The sequence below is a fragment of the Lytechinus pictus genome, chromosome 15 (assembly GCF_037042905.1).
Source record: "Lytechinus pictus isolate F3 Inbred chromosome 15, Lp3.0, whole genome shotgun sequence".
NCBI classification, from domain to species: domain Eukaryota; kingdom Metazoa; phylum Echinodermata; class Echinoidea; order Temnopleuroida; family Toxopneustidae; genus Lytechinus; species Lytechinus pictus.
Window position 1 is genome coordinate 9713868 of NC_087259.1, and position 25818 is coordinate 9739685.

Here is a 25818-nt window from a genome sequence, read left to right on the forward strand (position 1 = left end):
AACGTTCCAACCAATAAAATCTTAGCGATCCGAGGTCAGAATAGTTGTAGGTCTACTGAAATCAAAATTCAATGTAGTTCGAACCTCATGCAGTGTAGGAATAAAAGCAGATTCAATTTCAAATCGTAATGACGTCATCATCTTCTGCCACTTGAAGCCGATTTGGACTTTACTCCGACAACAGGGCTTGCCGCAAAGAAAAATGATGATTTCATTATTCCTAACGTTATGCCGAACTTCAAATTAAGTAATTTTTTTTTTTAACTTTCACATTTCATGCACATTGTGATTTATTAAAAATAATGTAGTATCGGATCGCACAGTGTGAGACGGGCTTAACAGTGTGAATATATTCTCAAACTGTGGGCACCTTAACAGTGTGACTAAGTGTTCACACCGTGTTCACATCGTCGACTACACACTTAAAATGTTAGGCAACATACTGTCCACTGTGTTGGGCTATATATATATATACATATATATATATATATATATATATATATATATATATATATATATATATATATATATATATATATATATATATATATATATTTAAATCAAAGAGTTCTGCGTCGGCGTCAATGTAGAAAGAAATGAAGACTTAATAGAAACGGCGTTTCTATTAAGTCTTCATTTGTTTATATATATATATATATATATTCTGGGCAATATTATCCAATTGAGTAAAGTTATTACCCAATTATTAGTTTTTATTATCCGATTTGGGCAGATATTAACCACGAGTTGTGTGGACAGTATGTTGCCAAGAGTTGGTTAAAAGTTGGGCATTTTTTGCCAAACTATTTAATTTTTTGCCCAACTATTTAATGAGTGTATGTAACGTTATGATTCACATTGTTGAAATGCTAAAATGTTACAGTACGAATGTGATTTCACACTGCGTTCCACACTGTGAACACACTGTGGGACACTTTGATCTTTCCAGTCGGGCTGTACCTGGCTGTGACGTCTAAAATAGTAAATACTAAGGAAAGAGTTACAAAGATGACGTCATTTTACAGATAGTATACCATTCGGTCTTTTTTTACTGTTGGCAAGTGGCGGGGTTAATCTGCGGAACCCAGGGAACCACACCCCCCCGACTACGGCTCTGATTTACTGGTTTGCATGCCAATGAAGATAGCGAATGTCAATATTTACTTACTTCAAGACCTTTTATATTGATGGCGTATTTAGTCTAGTCATCTTTATTTGCTGAACCCCGTTTCCGGAATAATTACCAAAATAAACTTTTCTTTTAGTGTATGCTTACAAGGGAAAGATCTCAAACCATGTAAAGAGTTCGCAAACGAACTTTTATAGGTCAACATATTATGACGTGCCGAGCTATTGCGCAGCACTTTGCAGAATATACATTTAGCATGTTTAGCGAGAGTTTCCAAAGTCCATTGCCCTTGAGCAGGGGGTGCTGAAACCATATAAGTTGCGCCCCTGGAAATTAAGTTGTATGCTTAAATGTAGAGATTTGATACAAATATCCTCCATTCGGGAGCTTACCACCCAGCCCCATTGTTTGCTTGTCAACTTTTTCTTTTGCTGGGGGTTGTTGCTCGATAACAAACCAGCACACCCCCTCTTTAAAAATCATGCAGGCCCCTCCGCTCCTTCTTGATGATCTTTCAATATCTTATCTCTCAATATTTGATAACTTCTGAACTTTGATCAGGCCCCAGGTCTCATTCGATTATCGATGAGGTCACATGGGGCACGTGTCTAGTGTTCTCGTACTTTAAAGGGGGCATGAAATTAGGCAAAAATATGTTATTGATGTTGAATATTAAAGGCGAAAGAAAGTGAGAGAGGGGGTGAAAAGACTTGGAAATTCTATGAAATTAAACAAGGCCCACGGAACATGTCAAAGGCTGAAAGAGGGCGAGAGTTTCCTTTGAGCCTCTCTATCCATTTCTCTCCTCTGGCGTATGAAAGGGCCGGGAGGGGGCAAACTTGGTACACGCCCGCCCTGTCTGGAGCGGTTTTCCTGGATACGCCTCTTGGCCTATCCAATATCTATTGACATTACGAATATGATCTGCAACCGGAGAAATCGCAACACTGTCATGTATTTTTGAGGAATAGCATGGGGGAGGGGCTTAGTTTTTCGCATTGTCACGATAGAACAACTCATGACATTTGACATGTTTGAATGTAATTTGCTTGAGCTACCAACGTTCGGCTATTAATGCTTTGATATTCGATTCGGTAGCTATAGGTACTGAGGTCTACTCACCCTTTTGTCTGGTCCTTTCTTAGTTGCAGAGGTAAGAGTTAATTCTTATTTTTGATCTAATAATTCATCAAAGAATGAATTTAAGCACGTTGCAAGCAAAATTATCGTCTCCGTTACATTTCAATTATCAAGAAACGTTTAAAGCATGATATATCTCGTAGGATGGACACATGACTTGTATTTGACTATTTACGTATTTAAATATGTATTCATGTTGGTCTATATCTTGCTGGTTTTTGTAATAAAACGAATTGAAATTGAAATAATATAAAAGGGCATAATATAAATATGAGAATAAGATAATGTAGGTATAATGGATGTACAGTAGAGGCTAAAAGCTTACATACATCCAGTGAAATTCGTTTGTTTGCCAAACAACGTAAAATTTACTATATTTTCAGAAATATAAATACTAACATTTGGTAGCAATGAAAGAGCGTATTAAGCTCTTTCAAATGATTGGGATGCCGCTGGGATTAATGTATACTTCAGGTGGAATTTTATTTTATGAAACAAGAAGTAATAGTGCCAAATGTACTCTATGATTTGTTATTATATTTTAAAACAACTTTTTCATAGAAATATATAAATGTCAAATCTATGATTTACATTACATTCTCTATCCATGGGCGGAAATCTGTCCCGAAAGGTAGGGGGGGACAACAGGGGCTGATCCAGCCTTCGCCAATAGGGGGGGGGGGGCGAAAAATGTTTTCAGCCATATGTTAATCCCCGATCGGCCGCTTAAAGGTAATTTTTGTCTGTTTCATTGAAGGAGTAGTCCTCATTGTCACTTTTTAGCTTTATTCTTATAAATCAACATAAATATATAATATCATCGTCCTTATTTATATAATGCGAGCGCGAAGCGCGAGCAAAATTTTTGGGGCAAATTTATGTATTTCTTCCTAAAATTTGAACATTCTGGGCAATGTTTGTTATCCTAAAAAAGATGTATATACAACTAAATATCTACTACGAACGCAAAGTGCGAGCAGAGGTTAATTGATGGAAAAGGTACCTGTTAAAGACTGCTTGCAATTAGCCATGAAGACGTTCCATATTTCAACAATAAAATAATGCGAGCGCGAAGCGCGAGCTGAAATTTTTTGAAATTGTTACCCAAAGACTGGAAATTCTAAGCACTTTTTGTAACTTAAACATATAATAGGTACATAACTAAACAATTGTTGCGAAGTGCGAGCGGAAAATTTTGAGATTTATAGACCTAAGAACGAGACACTCTATTCATGTTTTGTAAATCATGAAAAGGATGAGTAATTGGGGGTCTTCCTTACACCCGGTCCTTACATTAATAATGCGAGTGCAAAATGCAGCCAGAAAACATTCATCATATACGTTTAATTTGAATCGAGCGAAAAGGTACTTGTTAAGGACTGCTTGCACTTAGCCATGAAGACAATCAAATAATGCTAGCACAAATTGCGAGCTGAACATTTTTGACATTTCTTCAAAAAGAATAAAAAATTTTAATCAATTTTTGTAATCGTGAACAGGGTAGCTATATAACTAAACAATTGATGCAAGCGAAGCGGGAGCAGAAAAATTCGAGATTTAGACCTAAAAACGGGACACTCTACTCATGTTTTGTAAATCATGAAAAGGGTGAGTATAATAGGGAATCTTTCTACATTAATAATGCGAGCAGCAAATTTGTGATATTGTGATCTGAAACTGGATTTTGATCTAAATAAAGAACAAGTTGAATATCTGAATAAACATTCGCGTGTTTCAGATTTAGACCTAGAATCTCGGCATTCTACACATTTATCAGCGAGCGCGAAGCGCGAGCTTAAACTATTTGATATTCCGATCTGAAAAAAGAGTCAATTTCAGCTATATATTTCAAGCACTTTGTAGGAAAATTGTGAGGTGGATATGGATCATTAAATTAATATCTTATTTATTAATGCCTAATGAGGGCGAGAAATCTGATGATATTATGGCCTGAAAACTGGACATTTCAAGCACTTTAGTAATTATGAATAGAATGCATCAGTTGAAATATTTTTTAACCATTAATGCGAGCGCAAATCTCATGAAAATCAATATTGAGACGTACATAAATCGCCAATCAAAATGCGAGTAGCGCTATCTGCTACGTTTTGACAATCAAACTTGAAAAGGGATATTTTTCAAAACTAAATGGAATACACAAAAATAATAGGTTCTGAATAAATCGAATTTTGCAAGCGCTCAGTGCGAGTAGAAAATGTCAATAATCAGACCATAAAGCTGTCTCTTTTACAGAGCACTTTGAAAAATCAGTTTGTAAATCACACAAAATAATGAAAGTTCGATTTCCGAGGTAAACTGTATAATGTATATTGACTTCCAAACTTGATATTTAAGCTCCATATTGAAAAATCATCTAACAGGCAATGCGAGCGCGAAGTGTGAGCGAAAATTGTATATAGTGACATGAAAGATTCTTTTATTTTCCAAGTCTTCCTCTAATCTTATTTTATTCACTCTGGAACACTTGACAAGCAAAAAAAACCCAAAGGTTTTCACTCAAAATGTAAGGTCATTTAGTCCAAAATACACGTATTATTTCGAATGTGAATGATGCAATTTTATCCATCATAAAAGACCAAAAATAGTAGGGGGACATTTGATATTGTGTCCCCCCTACTATTTTTGGTAGGGGGGACACGTCCCCCCTGTCCCCCCTGGGATTTCCGCCCATGTCTCTATCATGATATGTCACCAAGTGTAATCTGAAATGTTTGTGTTGAGAAGTAACTAGCATAAATATGAAATGTATTGTCAAGTTTTTGTTTTTAGTTTGTCTAAAATATGAAGATTTTGGGGAAAAATTACACCTAAATATTTTTCAGCTCATGCTGACAAAGCAATGTGATGAAGGGGCAATTTGATATCAAATTCGTCATGATAGCAACAATATTTTATAAGATACAGTAAATTTGAGTATGTTTTGTAAGTGTCAACTCTTCCTTGCATTTCCTGGGTGTATGTAAACTTCTGCATGGCCTCAACTGTAGCTGTTATGGCTCGGTGGATAAGAATTCGGAATTCAAATGCAAGATCAGGGTCCCGTAACACAAAGGTTAGCGATTAATCGTACGCTTGATTTTCACGATTAATTGTACAATGTAGTCAATGCAATCAATCGTAGAAAAAGGTTATATGATCATTGCTAAGCTTTGTGTTACGGGCCCTGGTGTTCTGATCCCTCCGCAGCATTTGGCGAGGCGTTCGGAGGCGTTTTATTTATATTTGCAACCCTCAATCCAGGTGAATAAATGGGTACCCGGTAGGGAGGGATCCCTTGAACGCTCGAGCTTTATAATATCAAGGAAGCCGTGATAAAGCCGGAATTATACAGTGCTTAGTAACATATCAACATTACATAGGACTAATAATGATATATTTTTGTTAAGGCGCGATAGGCCTATATTCATACACTTGCCATTTTGTATTTTCTGATTTTTCTCTAAATGCAAAAGAGCTAATCTGGTCCCTCACACTTCTCTTGGAGTGAGACGAACTCATTTTCGAGTGAGATGTGCATCTTTCTCGAGTGGATTTTACCTCTTTTTGGAGTGAAAGCTTAAACAATGCTCAGTTCACTCCAAAAGGAGCTATAATGCACTCTATAAGGATGTGCAGTTCACTAAAAAGGGATTTGTCCCTACTAGCTATCACTTCGAGAGGACTGTGATTAGAAACTATCAGCTCTTTTGCATTTAGAGAGTATAGCCACTCCTAACCTATTCTCTATTGTGATCACTTTTCTAGATGGCAGAAGAGATCTACATCCCACCAATTGTTGTTGAGCACCAGTATAAAGGTATATGGTACCCCGGTGTGGTACTAGACTCTAGTATCGATCGAATGAAAACCTTTCAAATGCGCGAAGATGATATCTTCATTGTGACCTATCCCAAAGCAGGTTAGTACTTAGTATGGTTGAACCATAGAGCTCCATGGTTGAACTCTCTATGGTTGAAATATAATCATGCTCACATAATGGAATAGCACTTAAAAATCCTTTCTCTCTCTCTCTCTTTCGTTATTTCTTTCTTTCTTAAAAATAAACATAAACGACTTCCGATTTCAAATTTCGTAAATTATGCATTAATCATCATCTAAATAGTAGCACCACATGCCTATAATAGAGTGTGTTTGTGTGTGAAATTATGATATGGCACTTACTTTTAGGCATTTCATTCCATAATTTTTTGCTTCAGTGGTTTCTAAATAATTGTAGTAAATTAAAATGTATGTATATTTTTTGTAATTATATATGTATGCCTTGATATTATGTAATAAATTTTGGATGAAATGTGTGATAAAACGCGATCAAAAGTGTGTAAGGGTGGGATGTGCGTGTGTATAGAAGAATTAATTTGACAGGCTTGTTACGATCGTCTGCTTTTGCGGAGCGGGGGTGGCCGCACCCTTTCGAGAAAACCGGAGGAGCTTTTCTCGAAAGGGTGGGTTGAGGGAAGGGAATCAAAATAATGCACCTTTTCGAGACAGCCGGGGGAGCTTTTCACGAAAGGCAGTGCTGAGTAGTCTCTTGTACCAGTTGTTTATTTTTGTGAGGGTATGGAGGCCGCATATGAGGCGAGGTTGTGTGTGCAGGCGCGGATCCAGGAGGGGGCCGAGCCGGCCCCGGCCCCCCCTATTTTTTTTTACAACTTGCAGAAAAAGTGTACTCTTTAACTTGATAGAAACTACGAAAAACAGACAGAAAAGTAGGAAAGAGGTTATTATACCCATGATGTGTAATTTACAGCCTCGTAACGGCCGGCCCGACCCCGAAAGGAAACAAGAAAAAGGTGAGGGGAAGAATTGGAAAATAGACTTTATATCAAAACTTTCGCTCGCACTTCGCGTTTGCATTGCCTGTGTAATGAATCCCATTCAAGAGGATTAAAGGACACTTAATATATCCAGTTCTGAAATCAATTTGCACACAATATTTTAGCTCGCACATCAAGCTTTCATTATTTTGTTTGATTTACACAAATTGTTGTATCAAAATTTTCAGCTCGCGCTGCGCGTTCGCATTGTTTAATTTGTGAGATACCTATTCTCTTTGGAAATTCTTTCCAAAATTTGTCAAAATGCTCCTTTATCATATGAGTATACCAACAAGTTATTGAGACACACAGCTTGTTCTTTATTTAAATAAATAGGCGCTTAGACTGTCCAGTTTTCAGATCGGAATATCAAAAATTTAGAGCTCGCGCTTCGCACTCTCATTATTTAATTGGTGATACTTGTATCCATTTCATTAATCACTAAAAATAGTCATAATTGAGTCCCTTTTCACGTTACTATAATAAAATTTCGGCTCGCGCTTCGCGCTCGCATTGTTTAGTTGGATACTTATTTTTGTTCATGATTATAAAAAATGCTCAGAATCTTCAGTTCTAAGGACATAAAATATCAAAGAATTTTAGCTCGCACATCGCGCTCGCATTATATATTAAGACCACATGAGATACCTTATCTTGTTTATAACAATAAAAACTAACATATACTTAAAACTTCAGTCTATTGTTTGGACTATCCCCTGAAAAACCAAGAAAAAAATCAGATTATAGGGGCCAATCGGGAAAAATGTTGATGAAAATATTTTTCGGCCCCCCCCCCCCTTTTGGCGAAAGCTGGATCCGCCCCTGGTGTGGGTGCATGTGCGTCATCTTTGGAACACTTCGACGGACATTTGCATTAAAAAGGAAGGAAAGAAGCAAAAAACACAAATTTTGTGCATTTTCATTTAGGCTTATTTATTTTCAACAGTCTCGGCGGTGCACGTGTCGTCGTCGACCAGGTTCTGCCGTACGTGGTAACTATTATATCAGAAGAATAGTACTAGCCAGCAGCTTTCAAAGGAAATCTAGTTTCAAAGTAATTGCTTCAGTGGTGTACAGAAGAGGGAGGGGGACTTCGGGCGTTTGCCCCCTCCCCCCCAAAAAAAAAATACGACCAAGAAAGAAAAAGAAAGGAAAAGATAGAAGGGTAAAATATATTTTTTCTGAATATTATGCCATACATGTACATAACTGGATTAAAAAAAAAATGAAATGTCAAAATTTTTTATCGCTCACAACTTTTTTCTTTATTTTGCCCGATACGCCATATCTAGCCCTTTCAAAATCTTTGGCTCATTACGCCACTGATATGTTTCATTACAATTCTATGCAAATGCTAATTTATTGCTTTTTCTCCTAATAATTCAATTGTTTTATATGACTCTGTGAAATTGTTGGGGTCTAGAATTAATTTTATTCAAAATCACAAAAAACTACAAGCTCTCTTCTTTTTCTCCTAATTATCAGTGGCGTAATGAGCCCCAAAATTTGAGGGGGTCAGATATGTCGTATCGGGCAAAATTTACTAAGAGTTGTCAGCGAGCAAGAAAAAGTTTCGACATTTTCATTTAAAAAATTCAAATTTTGTATTAGATTTTGATATAAAAATATTCTAAAAATGATAATATTTCACCTTTCTCTCTCTCTTTTCTTTTCTTTTTTTTAGTCATCATTTTTTCGGGGGGGGGAGGGGCGGCAAGCCCCCCCCCCCCCTCCTCTGTGCACCTCTACTAATAGTCTAGGGTTAATACCATATTAAATTGTTGTTATTATTTGATGAATAATTTTCATAGAAATGACTGGTTCAGAAAACTATTAAACACAGCCTTTCGTGAAAAGCTCCCCGGGTTGTCCCGAAAAGGTGCAGTTATTTGACTCCCCTCCCTCAACCCACCCTTTCGAGAAAAGCTCCCCCGGTTTTCGCGAAAGGGTACGGCCATCCCCGCTCCATCCCCGCTCTGCGAACGCAGACGATCGTAACAAGCCAATTTGACAGATGATTATTCGATGTAGAATATGTCGGAAAACATACAATCAAGTTTGGCTTTGTTTTGGGCATTGGTTACGCCAAATTAAGTAGCCATAAATTTTGTGCAATATTTCAAATGTGTGTAAATCTAGTTGATATTGTGTTTATTAATGCAAACCTCAAATTGAGTCTCTTTCGGATGTGCCAACTGTACGAATATAGTGGCATCAACCAGGAAAACATTTTCATGAAACAAAATCCAGTGATTTTCACTGAAAACTGTTAATAACACATCCTTGCACCGATCTAATTGGTTCAGAACAAATAAATCTATTAGGTGCTTTTCATATTGCATTTCCTTAACCCCATGCTATCCTTAACCCCGGACTATCCTTAACCCCATACTATCTTTTTTGGGATTCACACTGTCTTTCTTAACCCCATACTATTTGCTTAGCCGGGGTTAACACCATAACCCCGGACCATCATACAGCTCATGAATATTGATGATTTTACCATACAGAGTGGGATTAACGTGCAATTTCGACTTCTGTGACTGGCTAATGCTTAGCCCCACTTTTCCTTAGCCCACTTTCGTTTCACACTGCATCTCTTCGCACCACAATAAGCCGGCTAACCCTGCTTTTTTGCAGGGCCAGATAGTACCGTACTATTTACCGTGCTAGCCCACTTAGCTAAAAACGTAGTGTGAAAACGAAGTGGGCTAAGCTAACCCCCGGGAAATTGGTGGGGCTAAGACCCCCTTAGCCCCACCAATTTCCTGGGGTTAAGGGAAAAAAGTGCAGTGTGATTATTTGCTTCGTGAAACTCTCCCCAGTTTTGTGAAAACTCTGCCATTCTTATGCTCTATATTTCCGAATTTACAGGAACTCATTGGATGATGGAGATCGTCGGCTTGATACTTAGCAATGGATATCCAGATAAGATAGATCGGTCCCTTTACTCTTCCACCATAGAAATGATCTGCGTTGATCAGAAAATTCCACGTTCGAAGGAAGAGGAAAAGGAGCATCCAATAGATTGGTCACCATTTATGGATGTGATCGATAAAGCGCCCTCACCGAGGGTGTTTATGACTCATCTCAACTTTGATCTTCTACCCAAAAACCTACTGAAGGCCAAGGTAATTGTTCTAATCCTGATTTCTGAGACGCAATCTGTTGATCATACACCTTCCACTTTTGAAGGCAGTGGTATTAAAAAAAATGTAATTTGCGTTTCTAGGATTGTCAGAAATTGACAGTCTCTTTCGACAGGAGAACCCACTTGCAGTACTAGACCGACTTGGATGTTGGGGGAATGTGCAAAAAAAAGGGTTGATTTTCTCCTCAGAGCAAATTATTCAGAGCAGTATACATAACCGGTATTTCCACATATATACATGCACGCGCTTGCACCGTTATGAAAACCTCATCCGTCAATATTAGAAAAAAAATCAAAAGAGAATGGTTAACAGACTATGTGGGGTTGCCTTTCTCTTTCAGCTTAAAGGTCAAGTCCACCCCAGGAAAATGTTGATTTAAATAAATAGAGAAAAATCAAACTAGCATAACGCTGAAAATTTCATCAAAATCGGATATGAAATAAGAGAGTTTTTCACAAAACAGTGATATGCACAACTCAGTTGCATGCAAATGAGACAGTCGATGATGTCCCTCACCATTTCTTTTGTTTTTTATTGTTTGAATTATACAATATTTCATTTTTACAGATTTGACAATAAGGACCAATTGGGCTGTGTCATATAGTATTAAACAATGTTAATTCCACATGTTCAGGGCGGAATTAATCATTGTTTCATTTGACAATGAGGAGAAAATTAGAATATTTCATATTTCACATAATAAAATACAAAAGAAATAGTGAATGGATGACGTCATCAGTCTCCTCATTTGTATACCGACCAGGAAGTGCATATAACTGTTTTGTGAAATTAAGCGAAACTTTAAAATATCATAACTTTCTTATTTTACATCCGATTTTGATGAAATTTTCAGTGTTATGTTTGTTGGATTTTTCTCTTTTTATTCAAATCAACTTTTTGTTGGGGTGGACTTGTCCTTTAACTATTATCTTGCCATATTACCACCCTCAAACCAACAATAAGTCACCCTCAATGAATTATGATATTTTCATTAAACGTGAAAAGCACATCCTAAGATTTAAAATGTTATAAAGCTTGTCAAAAATGATCGACATAAGAAGAAAACAAGGTTTAAAGTTTTGGGTTTACTCAAGCATGAGATGTGCACATATGCAAACTTTATGAAACTTCCAAGTTTTCCGGCAAAAATTGTTAAAAATAGGTTTATTTCCAATTGGTCTAATGCAAATTCGTCCATTATCACATTGTCTACTTGCTATTTCGTCCACTCACACTTTTGTCTAATAACCAGTTGGTCCAATAGCCATTTAGTCCACACACTATTTGGTCAAATTAGACTAAGTGTTAATTGGGCAAAATGAATGAAAATAAAATGGATATTGGACCAATTGGTTATGAGACGAAATGGTCATAGACGAATTCGTGATTAGACGAAGTGATCAATCGACAGAATGGCATTAGACTAAATGAAGGTAGAACATGTTGTGAGTGGACGAGTTGGCAATTTACAAAAAAGACTCTTATATCTCGTCTTATTTAACTTTACAACTTTAGTTCAATTATGTTAACAGTACGAAGAATTTCCAGCGTTACTCTATGAGATAAGCTAGTTTTCTAATTTTTACTTTTTGAAGACCAATTATTGTTAAAGCTATTAAAAGACAACCTTCGTTGGCGATTTATTGCTGGTTTTACATTTTAACACTTCACACTTGTACAGTATTGTATAAATTCTATAGAAGAAATAATTATATTGGTAGTAACTCTGCTCTTTTTTTTTTGGGGGGGGGGGAGCGAGGGGGTGTAGTAAAAGAGTATGATCATGATGCTAACAGAGCACCTCATAAATCCTACCTAGACACATCGATCGGTTTTGACTGTTGAAACAAAGCTTTTGAAGGGGCACAGAAACATCATACGGCGTCAATTTTCCTTAAAACGTGTCCTTTTATCAGAAATAAAAATCTAAATTTGTCACAGATTTTGACATGATTTTTTTTTTAGAAAAAAACGTTTTATTTCATCACTTTCCTTTCCTACATTTCTTTTCTTTTTGTATTTTTTTGGAGGGGGAGGGGGTGAGAGGGGGAGGGGGTGAGCCCCCCCCCCCCCTCCAAAAAAAAAAACACGATACTTTTGTTTACATGTCTTTTCTAATACTTGGTGCTGGTAATTCCAGGTAATTCCGGGTAATCCGAAAATTACAATCAAACAACAATTACACGTTGCAAATTTTAATATTCATGTTATATTTAAAGAATTGTTTACCTCGATACGTAGCTCTACATTTTTCGCTCGCGCTTCGCGCTCGCATTTCGTAATTTTGTTCCTATTTTTAAAGAAGGCGTGAACAAAAAAAAAATGTTAAATTCCTTGATTTCGGTCACTTGGATCAAATATTGGCTCGCTGTATTATTTCCCGATTGTTAAATATCAAACTTGAAGATTCCAGGAAATGTCTATGAATTTCGGGAAATTTGGGATTCAGTTTCAGGAAATTTGTTTTGGATCTGTGGAAACACTGGGACACAATGACGTTCCAATTTGTTCTTTCAATTCAAAACACTTTACCAACTCCAATACCTAGCTGCAAAACATTACTTACTAAAATATAGAAGTCTCAAATAAGACATTTTAATTTGGGAAGCAACTTCAAGTTTCTTTTGTGGATAGAAAAACTCCGGTCACTCCCATGCTTAGAATTTGTTTGTATGGTTCGGATTCTCCAATAAGGAGATGCACTTTTTTTTTCGAGGCTAATTATGATCCCCCTTTGTATTTTTGAACTTCCATGTGAGTTTTAATAGAAAACTTTGATTCGGATTTGCAATAGAGCCAATACAATTTTTTTAGAAAATGTCCGCTTTTGCGTGGAATCGCCCATATTTACTTTTAGTCTCATAATTTTGTCTGTATTCACAACTACTGCTTTTTACTTCATTATTGTTCAGGTTGTGTATGTGGCCCGTAATCCCAAGGATCTCATTTTGTCGTGGTACAACTTCGCAGGAAAGAACCCCGGATTGCCGTTCACCATGGACGCGGCCATTAAAAAATTGATGAATGACGGTAAGGATGCCTGTGGTCATTCTGTTTTCCTATTTTATAAATTTTCTTATGAACTTTTGTTAGATAGAGATTTTGGCTAAGGAAAAGCCATAAAGTTGCTCGTCGAGACTATTTGTTTTAAAATCAGAATTTTCAGCTGATCGTAGACCGTGTTCGTCTATACTTAGCGTCCACATAAACATTGAGTATACAAGGATTTTAACTTGAATTTTTGTTTTAATGCGGCTGCTTATAGAAATGTATCCGCATGGTTTTCAAACTTGACCGACCCACGCCAGTTAAGAGTCATTAATCTTAATATGCTTAAGGTTAGCTATGGGCTTGGTACTATACGTCTCAAGAAGCTTCAATACCGGGAAAATTTAATCACCACTCAACAGCTGATATGGATCGGAATAGAAAGTGCCCTTTTTCTATTTTTCTCTGTAGCTCACGTATTCATGGTCACTTTAAGATAATTTGCCTCCCCAATTTTTTTTTGTACCAGTCTATATATGGTTTGATCTGTAAAAACTTTTCAATTGTTCATTTCATTCTCTATTCTGTGTTTCCATTGATATTCTCTAAAATAGAAGTGCACTGGGGTCCTTGGCCGCAGCATGTACGTCAGTTCTGGGATCTCAGGAACCATGAGAATGTAACGTTTGTTTTTTATGAGGATCTCAAGAAGGTATGATTTATTTTAAATCTCAAGATGGGTAAAATATTTCAAAGTCCATCTGGGCAATAAGCCTGTTCACGTTTGTAAACTGCGCACGAGCAGAAAAAGGTCATTGGAGACAACCATGAAGGTGGCTTTCAAATTCACTGACATAGGCATTTGTGATTTGATGATTATTCATGTATTCCTTTCAAAATAATTATCACATCCAAGCTGAAGAGTAATAAATAGAGCCTTCATAATCACTGGTATTTGACAGTAGCCTAAACAATAGTCAAATGTGCCAAAGGCAGGCAATAAAACAGATTTCCAAACTTTATCCCTGATGTACTATTCTAGTCACCTGGTCTATACAATGCCTTTTGTTCTTAGAATTTGAATACTCTACCGGTAAAGCTTACGAAACATCTACATTTGAAAATGATAGTGCTTATCCTAATGAAAAATCACAAAGGTCATTTGAGAAAAGTTGATCATGAGCTAACCGTGAACTGGCTTATTTTATACGTGTCGAACGGGACATTTCGACAACTGAAGTCTCTTAGCTGAACGCTTGAGCAATAAAAAAATCTTCTTTGTCAATTATTAAGTCATAGTGGGTAGTCATGTGAAAAACTGATAACCAACACACAAAAAATGCTTATGGGTAAATTAAAGGTAAAAGTGTGGTGTGTCGTACGGAACTCAGAAATGTCCCATACGACACGCAACATTTTCACCTCTAATTAAAACATGGACAGCACATTTTCTTTTGTATGGCATTTGTTCACATGTCTACCCAGTAATATACCACATAACAAATTAAAGTGACTCGTTTGTTTGGACAACGGGTTGAAAAATGTTGTAAAAATGCTAGATTTGTCTAGCATGGAATCGCCCATCTCATAGATAAACCAACAAAAATCATATTTCATAATGAGACTCGATGTATAGGACTTTTTAATTTCATACCCTCCCGAAGAAAAGAAGCCTGAAACGGTGTTCAGGCTTCTTTGCACTGCAGGCACTGTAAGTAAAACTGACTGACATTGGTCCCTTCTCAACCACTCTGACGACTCTTTTTTTTTCTTGTGGGGGGGGGGGGATTGAAACTCATTCGTGTCCCAACTACCAACTGCTCCAGACGCCATGGGGACAGATTCAACAACATGGCAAATGTGTTGAAAATGTCCGTCAAATCACAATGAACAGCTAAGAGGTAGGCCTACTTGTCGAAAATTGATGAACCGGGACGGCTTATCGTCCAGAAGATTCTGAGCCGACGAAAAATTGCAAATATGTAGTTTGTTCAGAATCCAAGACGAAACTGCTGTTTTGATTCACTGATTTTCGACAAAGACTGCTTTGTCCTGAAGGGCCTTTGACTCACTGTTAGCGTTAGCAGAGCACTGACAGTAGGCCCAGTCACTTATTTTGGATTTTGGAGTCACGTTAATCCTAGGTAACGCTTTGTCGTAATATTAGGGAGTTTTCGCTTCCACGACGCCTTTAGGAACGTAGAAAATCTATTGTCAAGTGCCCTTTATTACAAAGCACTTTTTGTCGAGAGTTGGTGAACCAGAGCAGCAGTTTCGTCCGTGACCCTGGAATAATGACAGCCATTTTTTCGTCAGCTCTGAAACTGTACGATACTGTACGTGTTGTTCCGCTTTATTACCATCAATTTACGACAAAGACCTCTCAGCTGTCCATTGTGATTCAACTTGCATTTTCAAAACATTTACTGTGTTCTTAAAATCGTTCTGCGTCGATGTGCGAAAACTGCCTATTAGGCAACACTGCGATATTATCGGCTGTATCATGGCCTAACTAAGGATACTAATCGCTATAAACAACCTTTCTGTGTGACCGGTACTGGAATTTACGGAAGCTTAAAAGTGCCCCCAGAAGACGAGAAAAAGAGTCAAGATGACAAGAAGACGAGGAAAGAAGACAAGAAGACGAGATCCTCGATCTTGTCAAGTCAATTTATTTAGGATGAAAAGACGAGAAGACAAGATCCTCAATCTCGTCAAGTCGACTTTGTCAGGACGAGAAGATAAGAAGACAAGATCATCAATCTCGTCTAGTCGACTAAACTAGGACGAGAAGATAAGAAAACAAGATACAAAATCTTGTCAAGTCAACTTCGTCAGAAAAAAAGACGAGATCCATGATCTCGTCTAGTCGACTTATTTACGACGAGAAGAGAAAAAGACAAGATCCTCAATCTCGTCAAGTCGTCTTGTAAAATAAATTGTCTTCTTGTCTCCTTTCCTCGTCTTCTTGTCTTCTTTCCTCCTCTTGTAATCTTGACTCTTTTTCTCGTCTTCTCATCTCGTCTTCTGGGGGTACTTTTAAGCTTCCGTATGAACGCCACGAGCGAGGGCGAATCAACCTTTCCAACCAGCGTCTATTACCCCTCAATCTCCGCGCTAGGCCATACGGTGGATCAACACCTCAACAGACAGGTGCGGTGAGACGGAACAGTTGATCGAGTTCCATTCTCAATAACACCTGCCACTCCGTTGTTAATTCTTGGTAGATCTTATCCTGAATGGACTATGCTAGCTCTTCACCAGCTACTGGAACATCCACAAAACCCAGAAAAAAAAAGAAAAATGAAACTGAGGAAGGCCTAGGTGTGACGTGCTTAGGCATACACATTCGTCAAACTAATCCGGATAGATTACGTTTGGAGCTCTGACCTGCCTCCCAGATCATCCGGATCTACTCCTGGTATCAATGAGAACCTGGCCAGGTGCTCAGCTTTCTGGACAAATCGATGAGTTCACAAACCGGTTCTTCATTATTCAATTGCACCGCAAATTGTCGCCCCTGTGCAAAATTTGATACCACAAATTGTCGCCTCATTTAGGCGACAATTTGTGGAGGAGGGGACACCACACATTGTCGCCCCATTTCACTTAACACTTAACAAACAAAATAGGTCATGTAGAGTTGCAAATACAATTTGGCTATTCGACGAATTGGTCATTAGACCAATTGAGAATTATACCAAGTATATTTTAGACCAATTGCAAATTAGACCAAAATATTAGTAGACCAAATGGGTTAATCCCATGTGTTATTAGACAAACGGAGAACTAGTCCAACTGTTGTTAAACCAAGTGGATGAAATTGAATTTCCCACGGGCTCTGTTGCTGTTCTCCCCCTAAGGTAAATTGCCATTTGGTCTAAACCCACTTTGACTTATGTCCTTTTTCGTCTCATATCACATAGTTTGATTCCATTGTGTCTATAAAACCAGTCGGTCTAACTACCTTTTGGTCTATATAGCACTTCGCCTATTCACATTTCGTCTAATACCCACTTCGTTTACCGTCCATTTATCTATTACCGTTTGGTCGCTCTCAGCAACAAACTGGTAATAGACTAAATATTCATTTGGGCATTACACGAAAATGCAATTAGACCATTTGGCTATTAGACAAATCGGTCATTAAACCAAGTATATATTAGAACAATTGCAAATTGGACCAAATTGTTAGTATACCAAATGGGTTAAGCCCATGTGCTATTAGACAAACGGAGAATTCGTCCAACTATCGTTAGACCATTTGAATAAAAACCAATTTTCCACGGGCTCTGCTGCTGTTCTCTATATTAGCTTCACAAAAGGTAAATTTACAGTTGGTCTAAACCCGATTTGACTAATGGCCGTTTAGCCTCATCCTATACATGGTCTAATTCCATTTCGTCTACAACCTGTTTACCTTTTGGTCTAATTGTCATTTTGCCTATTTACCATTCCGTCTAATTTCCATTTGGTCTAATTTCTATTTAGTCTAATAGTATATAATTGGTCTAGTACCACTTGGTAAATTCCTTTAACAGACTGGAAATATTCATTTGGGATTTAGACGGAAAAGCGATTAGACTATTTGGCTATTCGACGATTCAGCAATTATAACGACCAATCATATTCGACCAAGTCCTATACATTAAGCCAAGTGGAAATTAGACCAAACTGTTACTAGAGCATTTCAAGATTCAATATTCAAGAAGTTTATTTCATTTCCATGACAATATGGGTTTAGCTCGTATGGTATTAGACGATCAGAGAGTTTGACCAACTGCTATACTGCTAGACCAAGTTGATATAACCCCCAAAAACTAATAATGTAAAATGATAATAATACGCACAATAGACACACGCACACACCCTGACAAAAACACACATACCAACACAACACTCACCTCTAACACAATTAACGCACACAACGGTACCTTACCACAGACAACGAACACACCAGGACGCACATATAATTTTTACATATAATTTTTACAAGAAAGATATGATGACTTGTTTATTGTATCTATTTTGAACTTCAACAAGAACGATATGATTAGTGTATTATATATATATATATTGTTTTTTGCATTAAGTCTTATTTATTGAAGGAAACCTTCAATAACAAGCTTTGCTTTCCAGAAGGTTCCTATTTCATTTCAAAATGTTATATTATATTTTGCTTTACTTTGTAACTTTGTTGAAATTTTGGAATGAATAAATTCGTTGTCAATCAATCAATCACATATACTACACAACAGACTGGTGGTTGAAGACAATTTCTGGTTTTAGGTTTCTCTTTGCAGACACAAATTGGCACAATATGCTTACAAATTGAGACCTGCACGTGCATCACAAATTATCGCCTCGCGACAATTTGTGCAGGGGTGACCATTTGTGGTGTCAAATTTTGCACAAATTGTCGGGGTGGGGATTGGGCGACAATTTGTGGTGCAACATATTCTATCAACCGTCTCTCAAAAGCACTGCAACATTTCTTCACATCCATATCAAGAAGAGAGACTGTTTAAATGTTATGTGCATATGGTCACATGGTACAGATATTTAGATATTTCACTCAATCAAACGGGAAGTCATTGACTATGCCAAAGACCTTATACCTAGAACTGAGAACCACAATAACAAATAGTTTTGGACTCACACGCTCATTTTACTCAATCTCTTAGTTTCCTGATAACATTAACTGTATGTACTATGTAGCCTACTTCTCGTCTTTGGATGTTAAAAAATAGGTTTTCATGATTTCTTCCAGGAACCGGCCAAATACATTCAGAAAGTGGCTTCTGGAATTGGTCGCCCTGTATCGGATGAAGTCCTACAGCGCGTTGTGAAGTTCAGTCATATTGACGCACAGAGGGAAACATTTAACAAAATGGCGGAAAGTGGGAAAAGAAATTTGGTAAAGGCTGCTGGCACCTTCACTTTCATTAATAAGGGTGAGTTCTTTATTCCGAAGGTTCGAAAACTCGAAATTCAATTATTTCTAAAGTCATTTGTCCCAATGTTCGTTTGAGCAAAGATTTCTTATACTAAGATTTAAAGAAGGTTTCACATTCAGGAAATACTCATTAATTCGAAGTGAAATGGGTTCAGTAAAGTTCGATAGTCCAAGTGAAGTAGTTGGTTTACACCAACACCTTTTTTTTCTTTTGGATCAACCAAACTTCGGAATGATGCCAAAAATGATCTGATAAACGAATCGTATTAAATTTAATTTCTTAATACCATGGGCGGAAATCCCAAGGGGGACAGGGGGACGCATCCCCCCGACCCAAAATAGTAGGGGGACACAATATCAAATGTCCCCCTACTATTTTTGGTCTTTTATGATGGAAAGAAATACATCATTCAAAATCGAAATAAAACATGTATTTTAGACGAGATGAACTTATTTTTTGGTTGATACCTTTTTTTTGCTTGTCCAATTTATTTTGGTCGAAATGACCTGACATTTTTTCTAGCCCCTGGTCCCCTCTACCTTTGGGGAGATATTTCCGCCATTGCTTAATACGGAAAGTCGTGTTTAGGAAATAACAAGTAGGGAATAAGAAACCAAAGATATTTGCTCCGAATTAGTTGCAGCCGCGGCGATACACGTGGTGCAAATGGATACACACACGATGAGTAGTGACCATGGCTAAACACAGTGCACAACAGTGGCGTTCGCGTACACACATGGAAAAAGTGAAATTATATAAGAGAAACATATATATATTTGTATCGTGACTGAAAAATCGATTTTTTTTTCCCTTGCATGTGTAGACAGAAAAAACATCAAGAACTACCACGCTTTCGCATGATCGCGATCCAATGCGTTTTGTCAGAAAATAGCAGATGGATACTTTGCTAGGCGCTGCGTTTGTGAATTTTTGAATCCTCTCGCGAGTGTGTGAACGGTCGATTAAAAATCGCTGCCCACTGATAGGATTTACCTTATATCTGAACGTTTTATTTCTCAAACGCAATTTTACCAGATACCCCACACCCCTAATAACAATAATAATAATCCGTTTGTATATAGCGCTACATCGGAAAGACGTGTCTCAGCGCTTTACCCCGGCCAACGCTTTCAATCAGTCACTCCCGCACACAAAGTGTCCACATCCTCCACTCCCTAGGGGTATTCCAGTCAGTCGCCGGTGAGGCGCACACAGTACTGGACAAGCTACAATGACTTTCACATCGTATCGGGTACCCATTTAGCACCTGGGTCGAGAGTGGCAAAGTGTGGATTAACGCCTGGGTCAAAGGAGGCCAGACCCCGGTGGGATTCGAACATACGACCCTCTGTTTACGAGGCGAGAGTCAGAATCGCTTACCATGGCCCCTCCACGCATCCTTCACACCCTTTTCAGTGCAAAGTACTAACAACACACTCTATACGCATGTTTTATTTTGAATTGCTTCGATTATTAAAAAAAGAGATAGATATAATAGAATTGGAATATGTAGGAGTATTTTTGTACAGATTTGAATAATTTCCACTATGTTTGCAATTAAGAATGAAAAAAAAAATGCAAATAATACGTACGTGAGCTATTATCATTATCAGTTCCTGATCGATTTTTTGGTAGGCCTACACTGTTAAGAATATAACTGTAAAAACAGTAATCATTACTGGCAGCTGGGACTCATTAAAAGTATGAAATATTAAATTACGATGAGCTGTAAAAATGAACAAAATACTGGATAACTGTAAAAAAAAAAAACACCATTTTAACATTCATTTAACATGAAAATCGCTGCTAATTTACAAATACGAACACTATTTATACGATAGATGCACTGCAATAAACTTAAAAACACGATAGTTCGTTAGCATTTTGCAAAGATTATTATATTTCACATTGTTTTACATTTAACTTGTAATTCTATGTTACATAACACTGCATAAATACGTGAGTTTGTTAAATCATCATGATCTTTGTGTCGTCTGTTTTTAAAAGGTAAACATTTATATGATTTTTCTTTGCAAAATTACAAGTATGTTTAACAGTGTACTAGATGAATGATAAAGGGTTGTTGTTTTATAGATGGAAATTGACTTAGAAAAAAAAATACAAAAAGTCTTTGCAACTACGCATTGTTTTGTGTAATAAAAACATACGAGAATCTAACTGGAACGTACATATTTATGATATATTCATAACGTAAAATATATCTGTGTATTCCATGGCAGGTGTGAGTGGTCGCTGGAAACAACACTTCACTGTGGCACAGAACGAAGCCTTTGATGAATGGTACAAATCCAAGATGGCGGACACGGATCTCAAGTTTACATTCGAGTAAATTAATACCGTTGCGGAGAAACAAATCGAACTTTTCGTATTTACTACGGATTTACTACGATTTACAACGCACCAATTCCTTTGAAAATGGAATGAAGAGCTGAAAGGCTTTTGTCGAAAGTTGGTGGACCGGGACAGCATCGGAATCTTGAATCTGGACAACGACATATTTGCAGTTATTCGTCCGGTGCAAATCTTCGGATGATCTCCTGCCCCAGTCCACCATCTTTCCACAGCAGCCTCTCAGCTTTCCATTGTGATTTTAATTGCATTTTCAAAGGAATCGATGCGTTGAAGAGAGTTTCTCCGTAGTAAATGCAAAAACTACCTAGTTTTATAATATCTTTGGCACAGAACAACAACAACAACAAATATCATTTTAAAGAGGTCCTTGCTGCATGATAAAAAGCACCCGGGATTATTCCGCACCGTACATGATATATATGTATCTTGGATCCTGCCACTGAATGTATTATGCTGCAATCTAACGTAGATACCGTCACTCGGATGGATTTCCCTCAGTGGACCGCACCATGTATTGTAATGTCCGATGTGATTGATGTGATTTCATTTGGCTTTATTTCCTCATTCCACAGCACGGAAAATATTAGAATCATATTTGAGATATAGAAAAGAAGTTAAAATGGTCAAAAAAACTACTGTACCGACATTGGGTGTTCTATCGTTATTTCTGAATGAGATTAACCCAAGTTAATCGTGAAGTATTTTCAAGCTTTGAAGTTTGCAATGGTAGGCCTATAGGTGGTGATACCGGTGATGACGGATATGATGAGGATAATAATGAATGTTTTAATTCTAAATGTGCACCAGGTATTAACATGGATTTTGTTTTTAGTTCAGACGTTTTTTGGAAATGCTTCTTAATTTTCAATATCATCCTTCATATGTTGTAACGTAGTTTGCATTTTTCTTTGCAAGAAACATCGGAATGTTTTATGTTCCATCTCAATAAAGTAATTGTCAGATAATTCAATATTAAGGACTTCGCCTTTCAATAAATTTTGATTTATTGAAGCTCAATGTTCTTTTTATTACATTTCTACGTTTTGTGAATTTTCTTTATAATTATACAGTGTGTTTCAGGTCACCGAAATTCAAAAGTCAGCTGTTTCAAGAATTCATGATTCATTCTTGGGGTTTCTATTTTACGTGATTGAGTAACTCATCAACTCTCATTTCACACCTTGTGTGGGTCACCATTGTTACTGGTCATATAGTTATGATCCTTCGAAGGCTACGGTTACAAAACCTACTTTTTCAAGTTTTGGGGTTTTATTGTACATGCACGAAACCAACATTGTAGTAAGGTTAATTTCACTAGCGTACCAACGGGGGGGGGGGGGGAGACTGCCCCCCCTGACGAGTCACAACCCATGCAAGGAACATATCCCTGCCCCCTCTTGAAGACCTTTTTTTTTTTTTTGCTTGTCAAATTTTTTGGCGGACAAATTTGCCCCCCCCCCCCTGTGGAAAATCCTAGGTACGCCACTGGTTAATTTGCCGTCAGTGTTAATTTTTGTGTGTGTGTGACTGGCATTTACATATCAACTGCCTATCTTCAAACTTTGTTGAACACATTTATTCTTACATTTTGCACCAAAACCTTCAACGTTTTTATAGTACCTTCCCGGTCAACGCTGCATGTCTTGCATTGCTCTTATAACCATTGCAGGATTGTGACGAAGAACATCTATCTTATGAGAAACATGTGCCCTTTTAGTCACCAAGGATGTGCTCAACCAAAATTCCAACTACCCACCATGACATTCACTTGCAAAACAGGTAGCAGAAGGGATACAATTTAATCGAGGGAAAACTGATGAAACCAAAATTGTATAAACAACATGGGTTTCATGCATAATTAAAACCCCAAACTTAGAAAAAGTAGGTTTTGTACCCTTCGCTTTCAAAGGATTATAACTCTGTGACCCTTGACAATAAATTGTGACGCAATGAAGGTGTCAACTTAAAGTTGATGAGTCAATCAGTTATGTAGAGTAGAAATCAAAATAATAAATTATGTATTCCTGATATAGCTGACCTTTGAACTTCGATTACCTTATTTATAGAAACACCCTGTATATCATGTATACATTATACAAGCGCCCCCGTGTCTGGTGCATCCACATCAAGGGCACTACCTATGAGAGAGTATGCGCTTTACTTTTTTTTTAATCATGACGTATTTTCAGATGCCAGGTAAAAACGGCAGAGGTAATAATGGCAGAGGTAAAAATGGCGAAAGTAAAAATGGCAAAGGTGAATATTGCCGAGGTAAAAAGGACAGAGGCATAATGGCAGAGGTAAAAATGGCACAGGTAAAAATGGAAGATGTAATAATGGCAAAGGTAAAAATGGCGAAGTTTAAACTTGCAGAGGTTAAGATGGCAGAGGCAAAAGTGACAGAGATATGGGGAACTGGTTTGTAAACCCTAACCAGACCGGGGTTTTTTTTAGGGGGTGTTATCTGACCGGAGGGGGTGATAAAAATCTCATTGATGTAAATATTCTTTATACCATCGGTAACTATTACTGACAAATATAACAAAAAATCCTTTTTTGAAAAAAAAATTGTATTTTATTTTTTAAAGAATTTCTTATGCCATTTCTTTGTTTTCGACCTTTTTGTTTTGTTTTTTCGCCAAATTTATAGCAGAACCTTTCTCGCTAATGATTCATGCTAAAATTAATTAATTTCAGCAGATGAAAGTAAGAATAATCATACTATGAATAACATGAAACTAAGTTTACATTGACTTTGTACACAAAATCACGTTTTGGAGCAATTTTGGGTCTGACATGCACTTACGTAATGTTTCGTAATTTTCCAACCGCACGCGCAAGACTTCAAAGTAAAAATTCAGCGAGCGTCGCGGTCGAAAAACTTCGCGCAGCGGAATGGTCGTGGAAAATGTCGAGGGGCCGGGGTTGAATCAACCCCCGGCGGTTTTAGGGTAAAAAAGTATTTTGTTCAGAAAGGGTAAAATGAACAAGAAAGGATTTATTTCAACACAGTGAAGTTCATTTAGGTAAGACAAAATTACAACCAAATAATAATAATAATAATTAGATAATAAACAAAGATTTTTCTTCTGTCCAAAAGTAACTTGTGTCAAATCCTAACATCTTAGCATACCAACCTGATTTCCAGCTAGGGGGTGCTGCTTATGGTGTACAAATTACCCAACAGCACTCCCGCTTCCAAGGGTTATGATCATCAAGGCGTTTATATTCAATATCATATTCGATGCAGTGGTATTAGGTCCAGTGTCTTCTTTTATTCAAACAATCTGAACCAGACCCTCGATCGACCCCATATTGGTTTACCAGGGAAAACAAGATTATGATTGATTTTCATAAGTAACAAAATCAGTGCCGAACCTTGGAATGCATGCTTATTATTTATCATTCAAATATCTAAAAAGAATAGAACAGAAGACACACAAATAAGGACAAAATATTAAACCACACTCGTTCGTGACTTAACGTCTATGCTTTCCCCTCGATATTCTCTTTGCTTTTTCCCCCGCCCCCTAAACCTTCTTATCTCTGTCTTTCACCTCTTTCACGTCTACTCTTCCTCATTTTTATCGGTAAACCTGGCAAAGCAGTCTCATTTTACTTCTGATCAATTGAATGAAAAACAATATTTGTTCTTTGATTTCTTTAACCCCCCCCCCCACGGTACACCTTCATAGAATTTGTTAAATAGCCTTGCTAGGCCGATGAACACATAATGATGAAATGTCTAACCGAGACATGCACTTCAGGCAAATAATGAATGAAAAAAAAAGCATATCGCTGTATGTGTGATTTTCTTTTGTTCATGTTTATGAACGATAACGAAACCGAAACGATGTGTAAAACATCGCTAGTCTCATAAAAAATGTCATTGAAATGACAACTACTATTACTCTTGATAGAGAAGTAATTTATGCCTGTGCCATTATACCCTTGCCATTTCTTACCTCAGCAATATTTACCTCTGCCATTTTTACCTCTGCCATTTTACATTTGCCTTTGATACCTCTGCCATTTTTACACCGAACCCAATAATAAAATAGGGAGTTAGATTATATTTCTGTTGGAAATTAAAATACAGGGAATTGTTTATCTGTCGAAAACATGCAAAGAATAAATGTGATTTTATTACTATTGTAATTGTTTATGACCTACTTATTTGTTACTTCCTTTATGCAGGGCTGGGAGGCGCTATGAGGGGGAAGGGGGGGGGGCTGGGGCAACCC

At 37.3% G+C, this 25818-nt stretch overlaps 1 protein-coding gene across 1 annotated transcript; it reads left to right on the forward strand.

Moving 5' to 3' along the window:
* The first annotated feature begins 1869 nt into the window (after nucleotides 1-1869).
* Nucleotides 1870-25732, forward strand: LOC129278316 (sulfotransferase 1C4-like). The gene is made up of 7 exons (XM_054914516.2): nucleotides 1870-2282; nucleotides 6035-6188; nucleotides 9979-10235; nucleotides 13169-13286; nucleotides 13859-13956; nucleotides 19015-19198; nucleotides 21442-25732. Exons 2-7 carry the CDS (start codon nucleotides 6035-6037, stop codon nucleotides 21549-21551), a joined length of 921 nt encoding a protein of 306 aa, XP_054770491.2. The 5' UTR covers nucleotides 1870-2282; the 3' UTR covers nucleotides 21552-25732.
* The last annotated feature ends 86 nt before the right edge of the window (nucleotides 25733-25818 follow it).